General features: G+C 45.0%; 1 protein-coding gene across 8 annotated transcripts in view; it reads right to left on the bottom strand.

The window, feature by feature from the left end:
* Window positions 1–4639: 4639 nt before the first annotated feature.
* Window positions 4640–18149, bottom strand: part of FAM178B (family with sequence similarity 178 member B) — a 211584-nt gene continuing 198074 nt past the window's right edge. For all 8 annotated transcript variants that reach the window (XM_056813064.1, XM_056813065.1, XM_056813059.1 and 5 more), the window contains 3 exons: window positions 6983–7060; window positions 6447–6599; window positions 4640–5052 (listed from right to left, as the gene is read on the bottom strand). In XM_056813064.1, the coding sequence (XP_056669042.1) occupies window positions 5032–5052; window positions 6447–6599; window positions 6983–7060 (252 nt within the window). In that variant the 3' untranslated portion in view covers window positions 4640–5031. The remainder of the gene's footprint in view (window positions 5053–6446; window positions 6600–6982; window positions 7061–18149) is intronic.

The following is an 18149-nucleotide window of genomic DNA, read 5'->3' as shown; positions in this document are numbered from 1 at the left end:
TCCAGTCTAAACATGCCCAGTTCCTTCAACTGATCTTCATATGACATGGACACCAGGCCCTTCGCTGTCCTGGTAGCTCTCCTATGGATACTCTCTAGCTTTTAAAATATCCTTCCTAAATGGTGGTTCTTGGACCTGGACTTAGTATTTCAAATCTACTGATCAGAGTTCAAAGGACTATTACTTCCTTATTCCTAAAAGTTATGCCTCTCTCTGCTGCCCAGGATCAAATTAATTTTGGCTGCCATGTCATACTGCTGACTCACGGTATTTGTTGTCGAGTCGTTTCAGGGGTTTTCTTGGCAAAGATATTGGTGTGGTTTGCCATTTCCTTCTCCAGCTCATTTGACAGATGTAGAAACTGAGGCAAACAGGATTAAGTGATTTGTCCAGGGTCCCAGAAGCTAGTAGTATCTGACTCCAGGCCCAGTGCTCTCTCTACCATACCCCCTAGCTGCTCCAATAATGAGCTTTCAGTCTACTAAAATCCCAGATCTTCATCACACAAACTGCGAGCATGACTCGTCCGTCTTTGCTTTTGAAGGTGAATTTTTTTGAATTCATGTGTTGAGACATTGTCTGGCATGTGTAAACACATGTTAGTTGTCAGAATATCATTTAGGTCCACTGAATTTCATCTTATTTTCGTCTAGTCTGCTACCCTTCCCTAAAAGTGGACACAGCTCAGATGAAGTGGTTTCAGAACCCAGATTGCTAGCCAGATTCTGGCTTCTACCTTGGGCAGCAGTGGCAAGACTTCTGCTAGCCTCAGCCTCATATGTAAGCAAGGCTCTGCTTCTGTCGTCTTCATGCTAACTCCTGTTGTAGTCCAGGTAGAGGGTGCAGAATCAGCCTGGTTCATGGTCTCCCAACACTGCCTTGTAGAAACCAAAACGAGTTCGAAGGGCTAGATGGCATAGTTACATTGATAGTCTAGACGGGTCAAGAGACCCGGCCTCCAGTACCAGTGTGGCTGGAAAGCAAATCATTTCCTCCTATTGTGCCTTAGTTTCCTAATCTACAAAATGGGAGAATAACCTAAATCAAGTATCTTTTTTTTTAAAAACCTTTACCTTCTGTCTTAGAATCATGGATCGATTCTAAGGCAGAAAGATGGTAAGGGCTAAGCAATTGGGGTTAAATGACTTGCCCAGGGTCATACAACATTTTAACTCAGGTCCTCCTAATTCCAGAACTGATACTGTATTTACTATTACTTAACTGCCCCCTTTACCTTTGGGGGGGCAGGGATTAGGCATCTTTTTGGAGATATGGTGAAACATTTGGACCTCTAATTATCGTCTACATTCACAATAGAAGGAAATGTCAAATTTCACTGAGGTTAGTGAAAATAATTTTTTCCCCATCCAAATTTATTGACCTCTTGAAATCCAAAGACCCCTTGGTTAAAAACTCCTGTAATATCTTGGAATAGATTCCAAGGTGCCTTCTTGTTCTCTTCTAAAGAAGGAAAAGAATTTAAGATGAAGGAAGACACTCTCCAGAGCCTGGGTTACCCACATCTTACATCATCAGCTAGGAGAGCTCAGAATTTGACTTCTGCTTCCTTTAATTTTGCTTTTTTCCAGACCTGGAGATAGAGGGAGGTGGCTGCAGACCAAAGGTTTTCTCCCTTTCACTTCCTCCAGAAAAGGAACTGGTTTTAAGTTTCCTTGTATCCCACTCCTTCCCCCCATGAGTCCTCCTCTAAGAGGAAATTATTTCTTGACCTTCCTAGGGATATTCCCTTCATGAGTGTTCCCAGCAAAATGTCTCCGGACTTCCTCAAGGGACTCAGAAAGCTCAATTTGTCAAAGACCTCGATGGCAAAGTCATTAGACTTGCCAAGCTAACCACGGAATCTTTGAGACCCAAGAAAAAGCACCAGTTTTCTACACTATCCCAAACCCCTAAGATCTGGCTGTTCCCCAAGGCACTTTGGGGAGAACTAAGGCCAAATCCCTAGATCCGAAGACTTTGGTTTCTTCTTGGTGTCTGCTTCTTGGGTGGGGGGGGGGGGGATGTAGAGGACTGGGGGGCCAGTGCTCTTGACTGACTGACTGGGAAAATTAGAATGGAACATGCCTACACCTACGTCTTTCATCCCTTTTGAGAGTCAAGTAGCAGCAGCTCCAGGAACTGGAAATTCCCCAGTTCAGCTGTCTCCAGGGGCTACCTGCTCCCTGTCTGCCCCTGGCGGCAGGAACAAAGACGGGAAATTTCAAAGGTGATTTCCAGGTTTCCAGAGAAAACCGAAATGCTGGAGATTAACTGTCAGTGAGTTCACCTGTCAGAGGCAAGGGGCAGCCCTCAGGGAGGATAAAGGCTGCCTCACTCAAGTGATGTCTTCTCCATTCGATTCTTTTATCTGAAATCGGAAGGAAAGCTGATGCGCTGGACATTGAGGGGACTTGGCCAGAATGGCCTGTGGTGACGCCAGGAACAGAAACCAGACCTCTCAGACCAAACAACATGGGCATCACAGCCATAGTATCCTTCCACCTATCACATGGCAAAGAATGACGGATGGTGTGTCATTCTGTACAGCACCCAGTTACAGTGCCATGGGCAGCGGAGCACCAATAATTAATGCGATTTGGATGCCTAGCCAGCCCTGGTGGTAGAGGAGAGGAGGTTGTGTACAAATAAAGTGAGGAAGCTTTGACTCCACTGCACGTTGGTATTCTATGCTAATCCACCTCTTGGGGGTCCTTCTATAATCCCAGTCCTATTTACCTGGACCATGGAGATTAAGGAAAACCAAAGGGGGTCTGATTCCAGAGCTCCCCAGATAGTATTTGCCCTCCCATAAAATGATCATCATGGATGACATCTCTATCACCAGAGAAAACGAGGCACAGGGCTATCACCAATGGTTAAGTGATGGAGCATGACCGAGTTGTGGGAATGAGATATTGTTGCTCCCTGCTTTTTATGCCTCTCAACAACCCCTTCTGAACCCCCAAACTGGTATGGAAGACACAGGGAAGAAGCAATCCAAAAGAATGTACTTTGGCCTAGCAGGAAAAAGAGTGAGAAGGTCAGAACTGGACCCCTCCAATAGCTACTGCATCACTACCTAGGACAGTGATGGCAAACCTTTTAGAGACATAGTGCCAGACTTCACCCCCATCCCAACCCCCAGACCAAGTGCTGTGCCTGCCCAGAGATAATATACTATGTCCCTCCCTCCCCCTGGGTGCTGCTGGGTGCACTCTGCCCCTCCTCTTACCCCACACAGGGGAGGGAAGAAGTGCTCCCATTGGGCTGCTGGTTGGGTGGGTGAGGAATGTCCTCAATGCAGATAAGGGGGGGGTGTCCTGAGCACTCTGATCCCCTCCAGCTCTGCTGCCTGTGAGTCACCCACCTTATCCCCTGTGCACTCCAATTGGGCTGCTGGGCAGAGGGGAGAGTGATGTGAAAAAAATGTAAGGTACGGTGGAGAGGGGGAAAGGAGCAGCTCTGCCCAAGTCCCTCTGCCTTTCTATTAACAAACTCAGGGAGGTGGGGGGTGTGTGCCCACAGAGAGTGCTCTGTGTGCCATCTTTGGCACCCATGACATAGGTTCACCATCACCACACTGCTCCCCACCAGTCAGCTTCATAGCTATAATGATATAAAGAGGAAATTTTGAACAGAACTCAAGCTCTTCCAGGTCTTCACTAGGTTATTAGGACCCATGAAACATGAAAAATTTATATTGGGAAAGGGCAAAAGCTGTGTTCTAGACTGAGGGAAGAATGAGTTGCATGGACAAGAAAACCCAAAAGATCAAGTACACTTAATAAAGTACCTTACTTAAAATATAGTCATCCTGGGGACAGCGGGGTGGCTCAGTGGACTGAGAACCAAAACTAGAGATGGGAGATCCTGGGTCCAATCTGGCCTCACACATTTCCTAGCTTAGGGACCCTGGGTAAATCATTTTACCTCATTGCCTAGCCATAATAGCTCTTCTGCCTTGGCACCAATACACAGTATTGATTCTCAGATGGAAGGGGAATAATTTTGTCTCTAAAAAAGAAGTCATCCTATTGCCCCAGTATGTGGTAGTGTCCGTATAGTGTCCGTAATAGTGTCCACTATTCTGGCTCACACTGTCCATATCTATATCCAAACCCCAACTCATGAAGGAAGTTAGGGGAATGGATCAAGGTGGGACAGAAGATGAGTCAGGGACAGGATTCAAACCCAACTTTCTCATGACTCCAAATTCAAGGACCTTTCTGTTATACCATGCCAATAACTAGCTGAAGGACATTTAACCTCTCTGGGTCTCAGTTGCTCGATCTATAAAATGAGGTTGGACTAAATGTTTTCTATGGTCTTTTTTGGTTCAAATCTCACAGTCTTGGGTTCAGTTTCTTTATCTTATGGTAAGAATGACACACCAGGGCTCCCTGAATCCACTAGACCAGAGAGGAGACTGGCCAGGATGCTTCCTGGGAAAAACATGTATTTGAATTCTAATCAGAGGAAATAGAATTTCCCAAGGAGTACGGCACAGTGGGGAATAGTGACTTAGAAGAGTAGACCATGCTCCCAGTTCATCCCTATGGCTCACCAACCACTCTTCCTCTTCAGACTGAAATTCTAAGGTTGGATTTTGGAGGATAAAGAGCTTTTCTGAACCACCTGATGCTGAAATAAGACTTTAAAGTGCAAACAGGAACCTAATCTCAAACAGAAAGGATTAGAAACTGGGATGGATCAGAAAAGGGGCCAGGGTGGGGCTGAAAGATGTAAACACGTGGGTAAACAGGAGAAGACTGAATTATATAGTAAGGGAAGTTGGGACAGAGGAATGAGAGGCAGAGTTCCTCAGGGTAGGTCAGGGATGGAAGCTTGGTTATCCGCTGATGCTGTAGATGCTTGCTCCACAGGGCTGGGACCTTGGTCCTCTTCTGGCTCCTGTGACTTCTCTGTTGCCTCTTCCATTTCCCCTGGGGGGCCAATTCCTCTATGAGTCTTCCTGTCTGAGCCAAAAAGCTTCAGTGCCATCTCCATCCCAGCTCCACTTTAGGGTTCTTTTCAGGGGTTGTAGTACTGGTCCTGTGAGGAGGGTTCAAAATAAAATCATTCTGTGATCACCTGGAGTCAAATAGGGGCTGACACTGGCTCTTTCTGGACCATTTTGTCCAGATGTCTGCAGTCCCTGGGTCTGGAGGGGGGAATACCAAAGTGTAACTTAAAAAAAATATCCTTACCTTCTGGCTTAGTATTGATTCTAAGACAGAAGAGTGGCAAGGATTAGGCAAATGGGATTAAGTGAAAGCCTAGTCACACAGCTAGGAGGTGTCCCAGGCCACATTTGAACCCAGGATCTTCTTATTCCAGGTCTGGCACTTCTAACCACTTGCTATCTAGTTGTCCATGAAGTGTAACTTTTTTTTTCCTCAAATGTAACTTTGACAGGAAGACGGCTCCAGATTTTTCCAAAGCTGTCTCTCCTGTCAGGGATAGGTCATTATAAGAAGACTAAATGTAAGCCATCTTTCCTTTCCTCTCTAAGTAAATACTCTAATATTAGTTTTCAGTGGGAAATAGCTGGGCATAGTTTCTCCAGCAGAGTCAGGGGTGGAGGAGGATCTCTCTAACTTCTTCATAGAAGATCTATATACAACCAGTGATATGCCCCTTGTGCCTTCTTGGTGATGCCATATTAGTGCCAGGCAAAGTTAAAAAGGGAAAGAGAAAAGGTTGGGGGGGGGAAGTAAATGAAGAATGTGACAAAGAGGGCTGAAGAATGAATGAAGAAATGGCCTATCCCTCAGGTTTCAGGCAAGGCATAAAAGCTCTACTCAAGATTTCCTTGTCCTGCATAGGAAGAGCCTGGTGATTTTGCTCCTGTAAAGCAAGGAACAGAAGTCTAGGAGACACTGACTTGTGGGGGGAGCAGGCTTTGGTAGGCCATAGTAAAGGTTGAGAAAAGATTTAGGAACCTCTTGGGAGATTTTGGGAGTGGGTCTCAGAGGAGTTGTCCTCACCCCGGGCACCATGAGGGTGGCAGATCTAGGTCAGAAGAAAAGATGGGGAATAGGGAAAAGGATGGACAGCTAAGTTCCATTCCTGGCATCATTCATGTCAAAATGCCATTTTTCTGTTTCGGACTCTTTCCAGGACTCAGTCTCCCTTTCTAGAAAATCAGGAAAGGAATATAGAATCTCTCTCTCTCTCTCTCTCTCTCTCTCTCTCTCTCTCTCTCTCACACACACACACACACACACACACACACACACACACACACACGACATTCAGCACATTTTTAAAATAACGATGGCAAGAGTGCCAGTCATGTTTTCCTCTCTACTGTCCTCCCTGCTCACCCTCTTTGCAGCTCCAGCAGCTGCAGTTAGGGTGGGGCAGTCTGTAGTGTCTGGTCAGCCCAGGTCCTCCCCTTCTCCCCACCCAGGCTGCTCAGGGCTAAGAGTTACAAAGGGTGTTACCTGAGGTCTGCACTGGGTCAGGAGCTCCTGCCAGCGGATATACATCTGGGCTGCCAGGTCCTTGAGTTTGGTCCGGTACATGGCCTGAGGGCTCTCATGGATGTGGGTGGTGACCTGCCTTTCCAACTGCACGCACAGCTGTTGCAACTCACCCTTTGAAGACAAAGGGGAAAAGGGGGAAATGGAGGGGATGTGAGAGACCCCAGCACCCAGAGTGGATGGACGATACAAGAATGTAGACACATAGACTAAGAGAGACATCTCTGACTAAACCTCCATCCTCTCTAGTCAGTCTTTGGAAGCCTCTGGGAATGGGGCATGGCTGGCAGGGCCAGAATGGGGAGAGTAGGCAGGGAGGGGGAAAAGGATTAGGAGGGAAATAAAGTCATAGATGAGAGAAGCAAGATTGAGAGCTGAAGGGAACTTGGAGGTCACCTCATCCAACACTCTCATTTTACGTGTAAGGAAGCAGGAGTAGAGAGGTGAAGGCAAAAGTTCAGGAGTTCCCTGCCTGCTCCTCATGCCTCCCTACTCACCCATTTGTCCGTTGTGATGCTCTGGCTACTCACAACCATGCCAGCCAGTGTCAGGAGGGTATGGCACAGATAGCAGACCTGTTAAGGAAGCATTGAGTTAGAGAGGCAGATGCATGAGGGCTTTATTGGAAGGGATTTCCCCTAACGTTCCCCCTTCTACAGCTTTTTCTTCCATTTCTAGGAATTTTTTTTACTTCCTTTTTTTTAAATTCAATTTTATTTTATTTTCAGTTCTAAATTCTTTCCCTCCCACCTTCCCCTCCTCTACCCACTGAGAAAGGAAAAAAAAAACCTGTTATAAATACATAGTCAAGCAAAACAAATTCCCACGTTAACCATGTCCAAACACACACACATTATTATTATTGTTGTTCACTCTTGGTGACCCAGTCAACTTTGTCCATGGGGTTTTCTTTGCAAAGATACTAGTGATTGGTCATTTCCTTCTCTAGCAGGTTTGCCATTTACACTTGAGGAACAAAGGCAAATAAGGGTAAATGACTTGCCCAGGGCCATCCAGCTAGTAAATGTCTAAGGTTAGATATATATGCATGTACCACTTTGGGTATTGTGGGTCTTTCACATGTGTACATATATATGTGTATATGTACATGTGTATATTTATTTATTTTTATTTAAATATTAGAAATTTAAATTTTAAAATAATTTAATTTAAATTAATTAATAAATGAATTAAATTTAAAATAAAATTAAAAAATAAAATAATTAAATTATATATATATATATATATATATACCCTTACCTCCCTGGACAGCTCTGTTAAAAAGTTTTTCCTTATGTTGACCAGAAACCTGCCTCTCCATAGCTCCCACCAAGCAAAGAAGCTTAATCTCTCTTCCCTGGCCCAGTCCTTCAGCAGGTTGAAAACTGCTCTCTAATTCCCTCCTCACCCACCTGGTTCTATTAACATTTGTTGTTTAGTCATTTGGTTGCATCCAACTCTTCATGACCCTGTTGACTATTTTCTGGGCAAAGACCCTGGAGTGGTTTGCCAGTTCCTTCTCCAGCTCATTTTACAGATGGAGAAACTGAGACCAACAGGGTGAAGTGACTTGCCCAGGGTCACATAGCTACTAAGTATCTGCGGCTGAATTTGATCTCAGGTCCTCCCGACTCCAGGGCTCTACACAGCCAACTATTCCAATCCGTACACAATCTGATTTCAAGCTTCTCCCCTTCAAGGCTGTAAATGTCATTTCTAAAGCAGAGTGCTCAGAAGGGAGCCCAGAACGCCAGACGTGGTCTGATTAGGATACAGCGCAATGGGACCAGCGCCTCCCTCACCCCAGCTACGGAACTTCCTTCTATTAAGGCTGCTGAAGATCACATTGGGTTTTTGGCCGCCACATCACAACTTTTTCACATGAATTTCTAGACACATACGTCTCCTCCATTCTATATGTGTGCGGTTTATTTTTGCAAGTGCAAGACTTTACATTTGTCCCTATTACATTTTATCTTTATCACATCACTTTTTTCCTAGAGAAATGAGGGATGCAGGCTACCAGAGAGATACATGGCGCAATCTTCTCTTATCTCTGCTTGTCTCCAGAAGCCTCTCCCAGCACATCACACCCTCCTCCTGAGGATCAGATCTGGGACCTTTGCTTGGGCTCAGCCTCCCCCTCAGGTGGATTGTCTTTACCTTGGGGTCCATTGATTCTCTTCAGGGTGGATTCTCGCAGGAACAGGGAACACGTACAAGCTTTGGGGTCTCCAACCTACAAGCTAGTCCTAAAACCTCACTAGACTACAGGGCTGGAGTTTCTAGATTCCATGTTGCCACATGTATTGGCTCCAAGGCAGAAGAGTGGCAAGGGTTGGGCAATGGGGGTCATGGGACTTGCCCAGGGTCACACAGCTGGGAAGTGTCTGAGGCCACATTTGAACCTAGGCCCTCCAGACTCGAGGCCTGGCTCTCTATCCCTGAGTTCCTAGCTGCCCCCTCTTGTTCCTGCCTCTCCGGCTCTTCAGAAGGGACGGGCCTGCACGGGCCTGTCCCCCACGGGAGGTCAGAGGGCCAGGGCCAGGGCTGGGAGGAGATCCTGGGTAACTCCAGCTCCTCAGCCCTCTTTCTTCGGAGGTGAGGTGGGCACTCTATTTCTAGCAGGATTGTGGATCCTCTTTTCTTCTCCAGGAAAGTGACGCTACTAAGTTTGTTCTTGCCTGAAATCCAGGCGTTTCATCCAACAGGAAGGATAGCAAGCCTCTTATCCAGTCGCCAGGCCTCTGGATATTAAACGAAGGAGGTGACACAACCGTCAAGCTACATTTTATTTAGTAATATTTAGCTAATATTTATTCATCTCTCTGTGTCTCTGTCAAACCCTTGCCTTCAGAGGAGTGGTAAGGGCTAGGCAATGAGAACTAAATGACTTGCCCAGGGTCACATAGCTAGGAAATGTCTGAATCCAGATTTGAACTCAGGTCCTCTGGACTCCAAGCCTGGGGCTCTATCCACTCTGCTACCCAGCCGCCACTCAAGGCCTCCCCTATTTCAAGTAATGAATCCGATATGAGTGAAGAAGCAATACATGATATGGGTTCCCTTCTGGAAGAACTTTGTTTAATAAGGGAGATGAGACCTACTACAAAATAGAGTAAAAGTATAGAAAACATGTATAGACCCATGACTATCTTTCCATGACTTCCTGAGCCCAGGCTCAAAATGGAAAGCATAATTCTGATTGTGCATTTCTAGGAAAGTAAGTTTATGAGGCTGCTAAGTATGGCCAGCAGGGAAAAGGGAAGGATAAAGTCTGAATATCGGGCACAGAGGAAAGCAGAGTTGTATCAAGAAAGTTAGTTTTAGAATCGAAGGACCCGAATTCAAATCCTGACTCTGTTCTTTGACCTTGAGCAAGTCACTTCATTTTCAGGGGCCGCATCTGTAAAATGAAGGGGTGGGCCTAGGTACGTTCCCATTCTAACCCACTTATTTAGTGGTCTCTGTTCCAAAAGTCCATAGGAGTGGTAACCATCACAATTATAGAGCTAAGGCTATAGTGCTTTAAGGCTCACAAAGTGCTTTACATCTGATCATTCTCAGACTCACCCTATACGGCCAATGGAAGTAATATCAATCCCCCTATTTTACAGCTGATGGCCAAAAAGTGACAGCACAGCTTGGCCTGCAGTGCTGACCTTGAAGTTGGGAGGGTCTCAGTTTCAATCCAGCCTCCGATACTCATTAGCTGGGTGACCCTGAGCAAGTCACTTCACCCTGTTTGCCTCAGGTCCTCCCCTGCAAAATGAGCCGGAGAAGGAAAGGGCACACGCTGCAGTCTCTCTGCCAAGAAATCCCCAAATGGGGTCACAGAGAGTCAAACATCGAAAACAAGCATTACCTCATCGCATGCACTCAACGGCTCAATGGGTTAGAAATGATGGATATTCTGAACTCCTTTTTACAGACCAGTAAACTGAGACTCAAAGACTGAATGACTGGCCGGTGGCCACAGAGAGGTGCGCCCTTGGAAGGGTGTGGAGTCTCAGTCTGATACTCCTCACTGGAAGGAAAAGCCCAGGAAGATGTTTAGACCGGCTTGGGGAAGGAGTGGGAGGAAATCGTTAGCAAATGCCCTATTCATGTTTTCCTGTGTGTTGCTGTTCTCTGGAAAAGATCTACGTGCTGACCAGCAAGGAGTCGGCCAAGGCTTGGAGCCACTTTGTGAGATTCGAGGTTTTTCTCTGTCATTAGAGGCCCTGACTGGGGAAAGGCCCCTTAGGCTGCCTGGCTTCAGGCAGCTTGGTTACTGGTTCTGGGGGCCCAGGGACCAAGGCGAGGTCAGAGCCTAAAACCAGACACTTAGAACACACAATCAAGGCTGTGGCCTTTTCCTGGTGACTCTGGTGATAGTCTAAGACTGCCAGGAAGTCAAACAGAGCCCACCTCTTTGAGAGGCAAAATCTGCCTCTGGGGTTTGGCATTCTCATTGTATAAGAGCCCTGGTAAGGAGCCATTAAGGAGACTGGGAACATGTGTTCTCCCTCTGATGCTATCCAGGACTGTGGGGGTACAAGAGCCAGGGGAAACGTCCTAGAGGGGTGTGGATGTGCCTGTGTTGGGGGGGTAAGAAGGGGGAGAGGGAGGGTCCCCTAAGACAAGAAGTAAACAACCAGGTGCAAGTCCCATTTCCTGCTGCAGGCATGTGGTGACCGTCTGGTGAACTCCAGCAAGCCTGTTCCTGTTCCACCTTCTCCAGGAAGCCTTCCCCAACCCCTCTTAATTCTGGAGCCTTCCCTCTGTTAATTATTTCCCACTTATCCGGCATATACTTTGCCTTGTAGATATTTGTTTGCATGTTGGCTCCCCTGTTAGATTGTAAGCTACTTGAGGGCAGGGACTGTCTTTTGCTTAGCACAGTGCCTGGCCCATTGTGGGCATGTATAAATATTGATTGATTGACTGATTGATGTAGGGGCTCTGCATTCCTCGGCAGCAGGAAAGGGAGTCCAATGCATGAGATAGGACACTGGTACCTTGACACAACACTTGTCCCGCCAGTGCTATCCAACCATCAGACTCAAAGGGAGGTAGTTACAGGCCCCTGGACATCCCACGTTGCAGGGGACCTTCAAAGTTCCATGTCAGAGAAGGGGGAGGGTGGGAGAAATGAGGGTGGAGTCCCCATCTCTTTCGCTCTGGAGAGTCTTGGGAAAGGAGTCTCCTTCTACCTCAGTTCCTTCTCTTGCTGCAAAATCATGAGATCACCAGCCGAGACAGCTCAGCTCCTCTCATGAAGTGTGACTATTCCAACACTTAGATTAGAAGATATCACCAGAGCCTGCAAGTCCCGAGGAATAGACCAGATAAAATGAAGAACCTCACTGAGCACCTGGGTGAGTCCCAGAATCCAGATGAAAGGAATAAGGCATGTCTAAACCCAATACTGACAAGATTGTACCATTGCCAATGTCAGGAATCTTATCTTGCACTCCACCGTGAGCGTCTCACCTTCCTGCCCCCCCCCCCCCCCATTTACAGAAACACCAACAATCTAGCTCTGTGGTCTGTTCACAGTAGGAGTTCAAAAAACCACTGAGATCTGATCAAATCCATCTAGGAGAATGTATTCTCAGCTTGGGTGTATGTGTAGGGGCTGAGGTTGGGGAAGGAGGGGGAGTGTAATTCATATGCCAGATGGGAAAAGAAAATGGACAGGGATTTCCCATGATGCTTTTCCATTTGCAAAATTTCCCTCCAGATGATGCCAAGGGGACAGGCTGAGAGCTCGTGATGATGCTCAAGTCAGGAATAAAAAGAAGAGAGAAAGTCATTTTTATATGAACATCACTTTTAGTGAATCGAACAAAATAATGATAGTTTCCATAGCAGGAGCATTTTCTTCCTCTCCTCCTCAACCCTGGAAGAAATAGGTATTCAATATTAACACAATCCTATTATTAAAAACAACAACAACCCAAATCCTCAGTTTTACTACCAGATCCCTTCTGCTAACCAGTGGGAGGCTGTTCAGTCTTGCTCTGGCCAAGAGGGTACAAGGAAGACTGCTCCCTCCATCTTGGGGCTGGGTGGCTCAATGCCAGCAAAGCCCTGGGACAGCTGCTAAGCTAGTGGGAGAGTGGGACTTGGCTCCAAGGAAAACCCTCGCTCACAGGCTGTCCTGGAAGATGCTACTCAGAGGCGCTGTGTTTTTTCCAGCAAAGTTGCCTTAGCCACTGGCTGAGTCAGTGCCTGGTCCAAGAACAGCTCGAGAGGCTCCCACCAGCTAACTCTGGTCACGCTGGGGAAAGAAAAGGAATAGAGGCAATGATTATAGAATGCCAAGGCTTGACTTTTCTTCCCAATAGGAAGGAAAGAGGACTAGACTTGGAATCGGAAGCCTGAGATTTGAGTGACAGTTCTGCTATCAGCTACGTGACCCACGTCTTCTAACCTTACCAAGCCTAGTCCTTTTTCTGTAAAATGGGGATGAAAATATTCAGACCATCAGCCGTGCAGGAAAAGGACTCTGTAAAACATTATTAGGAGGAAGAGGAGGAGTAGGAGTATTATGCTAGGGAAGATCTGCCTTGGTGGATATGAGTTGCTAGAGGTCTTCTAGAAAAGGCTGAAGCATCAATAATTCAACTGGCTGTAGAAGGAACTGCTGTCAAAGTACAAGTTGGAGTAGACAGCCTAGGATCTCTCTGACTCTGGCCTACTAACAAGAATAAAGCAAAGAGCAGATGGACAGAGCTTGGAGGAATCGACCATGGGAGCCAAGCATGTCTTGGAACAATGGGGGCCTAGTGGGGGGCGCCAACTGCTGAGATGACTTTGTACTAGAGGCCAGAGGGCACAGAGCAGAGGTGTGCGCTGACTCTGAAGGCCAATTTTTACACCTTCGGTGCATGGGCATTTACACCTTGGAATCGACAAAGCCAGTGTTTTGTTGACTTGCCTAGACTTAAAGAAAATGATGGAGAAAAGAATAATGCAGATGAAATTTAAAATGTGCCATGTAGCACACCCTTCGTACAGGCTGTACCTGCCCTATTACCTGAGGCGAGCAGGACCCAACATGATTTCCATTATCTTTGATTATCCTACTGCAGGGGGACTCAAGTAATTGCATAAGGAGATGAATGCTATGGCATGAAGTATTCTCAGTGTAAAATCTGGATTATCTACTTTTTCCTTAGAACTAAAAAATCTGGAGGTCAAGCCTAGCTCAACCCAATTCAGGTATAACTCTGAGAAGAGATCCAGCTGAGGGTTCAAGTCTACTAATGAGTGATTAAGTGGTTAAAAAAAAAATCCTTGCCTAGGAAAGCTAGAAAATGCCTGGGGCCACATTTGGGCCCAGGATCTCCCATCTCCAGTCCTGGCTCTCTATCTATGTTTTTAATAGGTCTGGGACACTGAAGGTGCCCCTCTTATCTGTTCTAAAAGTAACCAGCACTCCCAGGTTGACTATGACCTATAATTAGGTAAGACCTCTTTGGGTCATTTCAAACCAGAATCTCTAGATTCTGAACTGAAACTAGATAAGCTTCTTTGGATTCAATGATCACTTGTACCTGGCCGGTAGCTTAGAATGGGTAGAATAAGGCCTCACTTGCCATCTTGAGGAAGAAGAGGGAGAGGCCTAGGAATCTTCTTTCCAGAGGCCACGGAGAAGTGTCCTTTTCTGCGGATAGGCCCTAAGGGCAAGACCTATGTACAATATCATACACTAGGCAAATAACAACAACAATAATTAATAATGAGTAATTATAGAAGCCAGGCAGCTCAAAGGCCATAAGCCAAAGGCTGAGGCTAGAAGTGGAGAAGGAAGCTGGCCAGGCAGGTCTTTCCAAGAAGGAGGAACAATGGGTGGTGCTTTCTTAGGGTAAATCCCCATTTTTATTCTGCCACTTACTATCTCTGGGATTTCTCCCTCTATTTTTCCCCTTCCTCCTGACTCGGATTCCTTATTCCTTCATGCCCTCATTCTAATGAATAAATTATACTGTACATTCCCAGTTCACCCAGCCCCTTTTGGACCTTTGCCTGAAAGATTATTTTCATAACCCAGAGTCTCTTTTCTACCTCTCAGCACCAGTAGGAGCTAAAGAAGTAAATAGAAAACTCTCTAAGGTACCATTTCCAGAGGGAAGGATTAACCTGGGAACTTTAAAAAAGATATATTTTGTTATAACTGTATTCCAATATAATTTCCTTTATCGTCTTGTGTGTTTTATTTTATACATTTTAAATCACTATTCTGAAAAGCAGTCCATGGTTTCACCAGACTTGGTTGGGAGGGTGGCAACGGAATGACACCAAAAAAGGTTAATAAATTTCATCGTTGGGGATTTAACTTTGGAAATGACTAATCAAGAATTGTTATCAGTTACAAATCCCAGTGTGAGGGTAAAGTGAGAGTAAGCCAGGGCCACCAGGAAATGAGGCAGGATGACACACCGTTCCTTCCTATCCAAATGTTTGAGGACCCCGTAGTGGGGAGAGTAGGAAGGGGGAGACTGTAAATGGGAATACACTAGGGAGAGATCTGAAAAGGAGATGAGACCAGTCAAAGGAGCTGTGGATATACTCACACTAGCATGAGTTCAGCCCTTCCATTACAACTCAATCCCCGAAGCCAAAGGAGCCCAAGGGCCTATTTAAGGGGATAGAAGAGGGTGGATTTTTTGATGTGGAGTAAGGATGAGGCCACTCTAGGGTGATGGGAAACAGCCTGGCAGCATTTGGCCTGGAACACAGCTTCCGGAACATCTGCTGGGAATGTCCGCTTAATGGCAGCAACACCCTGTGGCCTTCCTTCTGCTGGCAAAGGATCATGGCTATCGTTGCTCCAGCTGAACAATGAGGTATATGGCTCTCTCATCTGATGCTGGAGGGGAGCCTTCAACTGTAGATGCCCACACCCTTAACCAAACAACCAAACCTTAGCTACGCAGGTTTACTATAACGCATCATTTGTGTCAAGGCAAAGAGAACTTGCTCTGGGAGTCTATGCTCCCGAGTTCTATTCCTAGGTTTAATATGGAATCTGGTCTTGATACTGAGCAAGTCACTTTCTCCTATAAGACTCCATTTCTTCTTCTTCTTACACATCAAAATTTTCTCCCACTCTCTAAGAAAAAGGGGAAAGAAACTGAAACACGTATCAAGAATTTAAAGTCAGAGGGCCTGAATTCAAATCCTGATTCTGCATGATCTTAGGAAAGTCACCTAAAAGTCTTGGTCTCTTCATTTGTAAAATGTTGGGGTTGGGTTAGATGATTTCTAGAATCCCTTCCAGGTCTGCATTATGGTCCTATGTTCTTAAAAAGCTAAAAGAGAATTAAAATAAGAGCTGGTGTGTCAAAGTCTAACATTGCTCTTCTTCTGTCCCCTGTTCATCTACCTCAGAAGGTCATCTTGGGCTGTGAGAATCTGAACTTGTGTTCTTGGGAGATGGGGGTAGTTAGAAGGTACATAACACAGTGATTAAATCCTTGTCATAAAGCCCCAGCCAGGGGCTGCTAGGTGGCTCAGGCTCAGTGGATGGAGAACCAGGGCTAGAGACAGGAGTCCTGGGTTCAAATTGGACCTCAGAAACTTCCTAGCTGTGTGGGCAGGTCACTTAACCTCTACTGCCTAGCCCTTAGTACTCTTCTGCCTTGAAATTGATACTTAATATTGATCCTAAAGCAGAAAGTAAGGGTTTAAAGGGGGGAAAAAAGCTCCCACCTAGGCCACCCTTCTTCTCTCTCTTCCTGCTTAGAATTGGGACTAGCTGGCTCTTCCTGCTACTCTGGCTGAATCTAGTGACCCCGACCCCTAGGGAGGCTGAACAAGAAAACCCTGCTTTGCTAGATGCCAAGCTGAAGACTGGATTCTCTATGTACATGCATCTAAGAATAATATGTGTGTGTGTTCATGTGCACGTGCATGTGTAAGAGTGATGAGGCTTGTGTGCAAATGTGTGAGTGTGCTCCTCTATTATTCTACCTTCCAGATATCTGGCACATCTGTCTTTCCTTTCAACTCCCACTGGAACCACCAGGGTGGTCACATTTAGTTCTGGAGGGTCATTTAGGAAGCTTTTGTGAAAGAAGGGAGAGGAGGGAAGTAACTGAGGCAGGATAATGGGAAATCCTCTTTAAAATAATGGTAAAGGGCACTTGACTGAACTTCAATAGAGAAGTGTAGTGGAAGTGTTGTAGCGGAAAGAAAGATGGAGGCAGAAAGATATAGATTCCAGGTTGACTCCAATATTTGCTAGTTTTGTGATTCACAATCTTTTTGAACCTCAATTTCCTCAGTTTAAATCATTAAAACATTTCAGTCATTTCAATTACCAGGTTCTAGGTGAATTCCAATATTTGCTAGTTGTGTGATTTGGGAAAAGTCACAATCTCTCTGAACCTCAGTTTCCTCAGTTTAAATAATCTAAATAATCAGTTTAGAGAATAATGATACTGATATATCAGTATTAGCTACTTCATATAGTTGTTGTAAACATTAAAGTGCTATATAAATGTGAAGTATGGTTCAAGTAAAAGAAATGAGAGGGACCAAAGACTTACAGATCATATAGAAGCTTTGTACTTGTAGATCATAAACACTTTCCTTTTTAAAAAAATTTACTAGATGCTAGACACACCCACACAAAAATAATTTTTAAGAGTAAAGTGGACTACATTTTAACAGACAAGAAAAGACTTTTTTTTTTATGAACCTGGGAGCTATCCCTGACTCAGCTATCTGTGCAGTAAACCATCAAATCATGATAGCTACAATCAGAATTTATAATGACCAAGAAGAAAGAATATTGAAGGGGAAATGATACGGCATACAATTAAGCAGATTAACCCTGAATGATTTAAGCAATCTATTGAAATATTGGGAAAGAGATAACAGACATGATATTAATATCAACTATAGCAATTTTATCCAGAGGTTAAAGCAATGTAAATTAATTGTTACCATCCAAAAAACCCCAAAACAAACAGATTGCCTAAAAAGCAAACAAACACTTGATTTGCTGAACCAGAGGAGGTGGCTGCCAAAGGCACTTCTGGATTTGAATGTAAACTTTTTGGTAAAATCTTACAAAGAAAGAAGATAGGATGAATGTAATAGACCTCTCCATTAGTGGAAATGTAGTGATCATGAACAACACGGAGGGATCTATGAGAAAGAACTCTATTCACATTCAGAGAAAAAACTGTGGGAGTAGAAACACCGAAGGAAAACAACTGCTTAAATACATGGGTCGAGGGGGATATGATTGAGGATGTAGACTCTAAATAAACATCTTCGTGTAAACACCAACAGCATGGAAATGGGTTCTGATCAAGGACACATGTAATACCCAGTGGAATTGTGCATCAGCTACGGGAAGGGCAGGGGGAGGGGAGGGAGGAATAGAATATGATTTTTTAAATCAAGGAATAATGTTTAAAATTGGCCAAATTAAAAAAAAAAGAAGATAGGTGATCATAAATAATGTCTCATAAAACAAAGAGAAACAAGTAAAAACCAGTCTAAAGAAAGTTTGGCCAGATATTCATGTAAACAAACTCATCCCAAGTACATCAAGAATGAAAACAAAAATGGACTACAAACAGAAGGAAAATGGAAAAGATTTACAAAAACTATTTCAACAATGTCTTTTCTTTCTCAAGGACAATGGAACTGCCACACCTG

This window comes from Monodelphis domestica, chromosome 1 (genome assembly GCF_027887165.1).
Source record: "Monodelphis domestica isolate mMonDom1 chromosome 1, mMonDom1.pri, whole genome shotgun sequence".
Classification (NCBI taxonomy): domain Eukaryota; kingdom Metazoa; phylum Chordata; class Mammalia; order Didelphimorphia; family Didelphidae; genus Monodelphis; species Monodelphis domestica.
The sequence above is the reverse complement of the archived record's forward strand: the minus strand, read 5'-3'. Positions and strand labels throughout refer to the sequence as shown.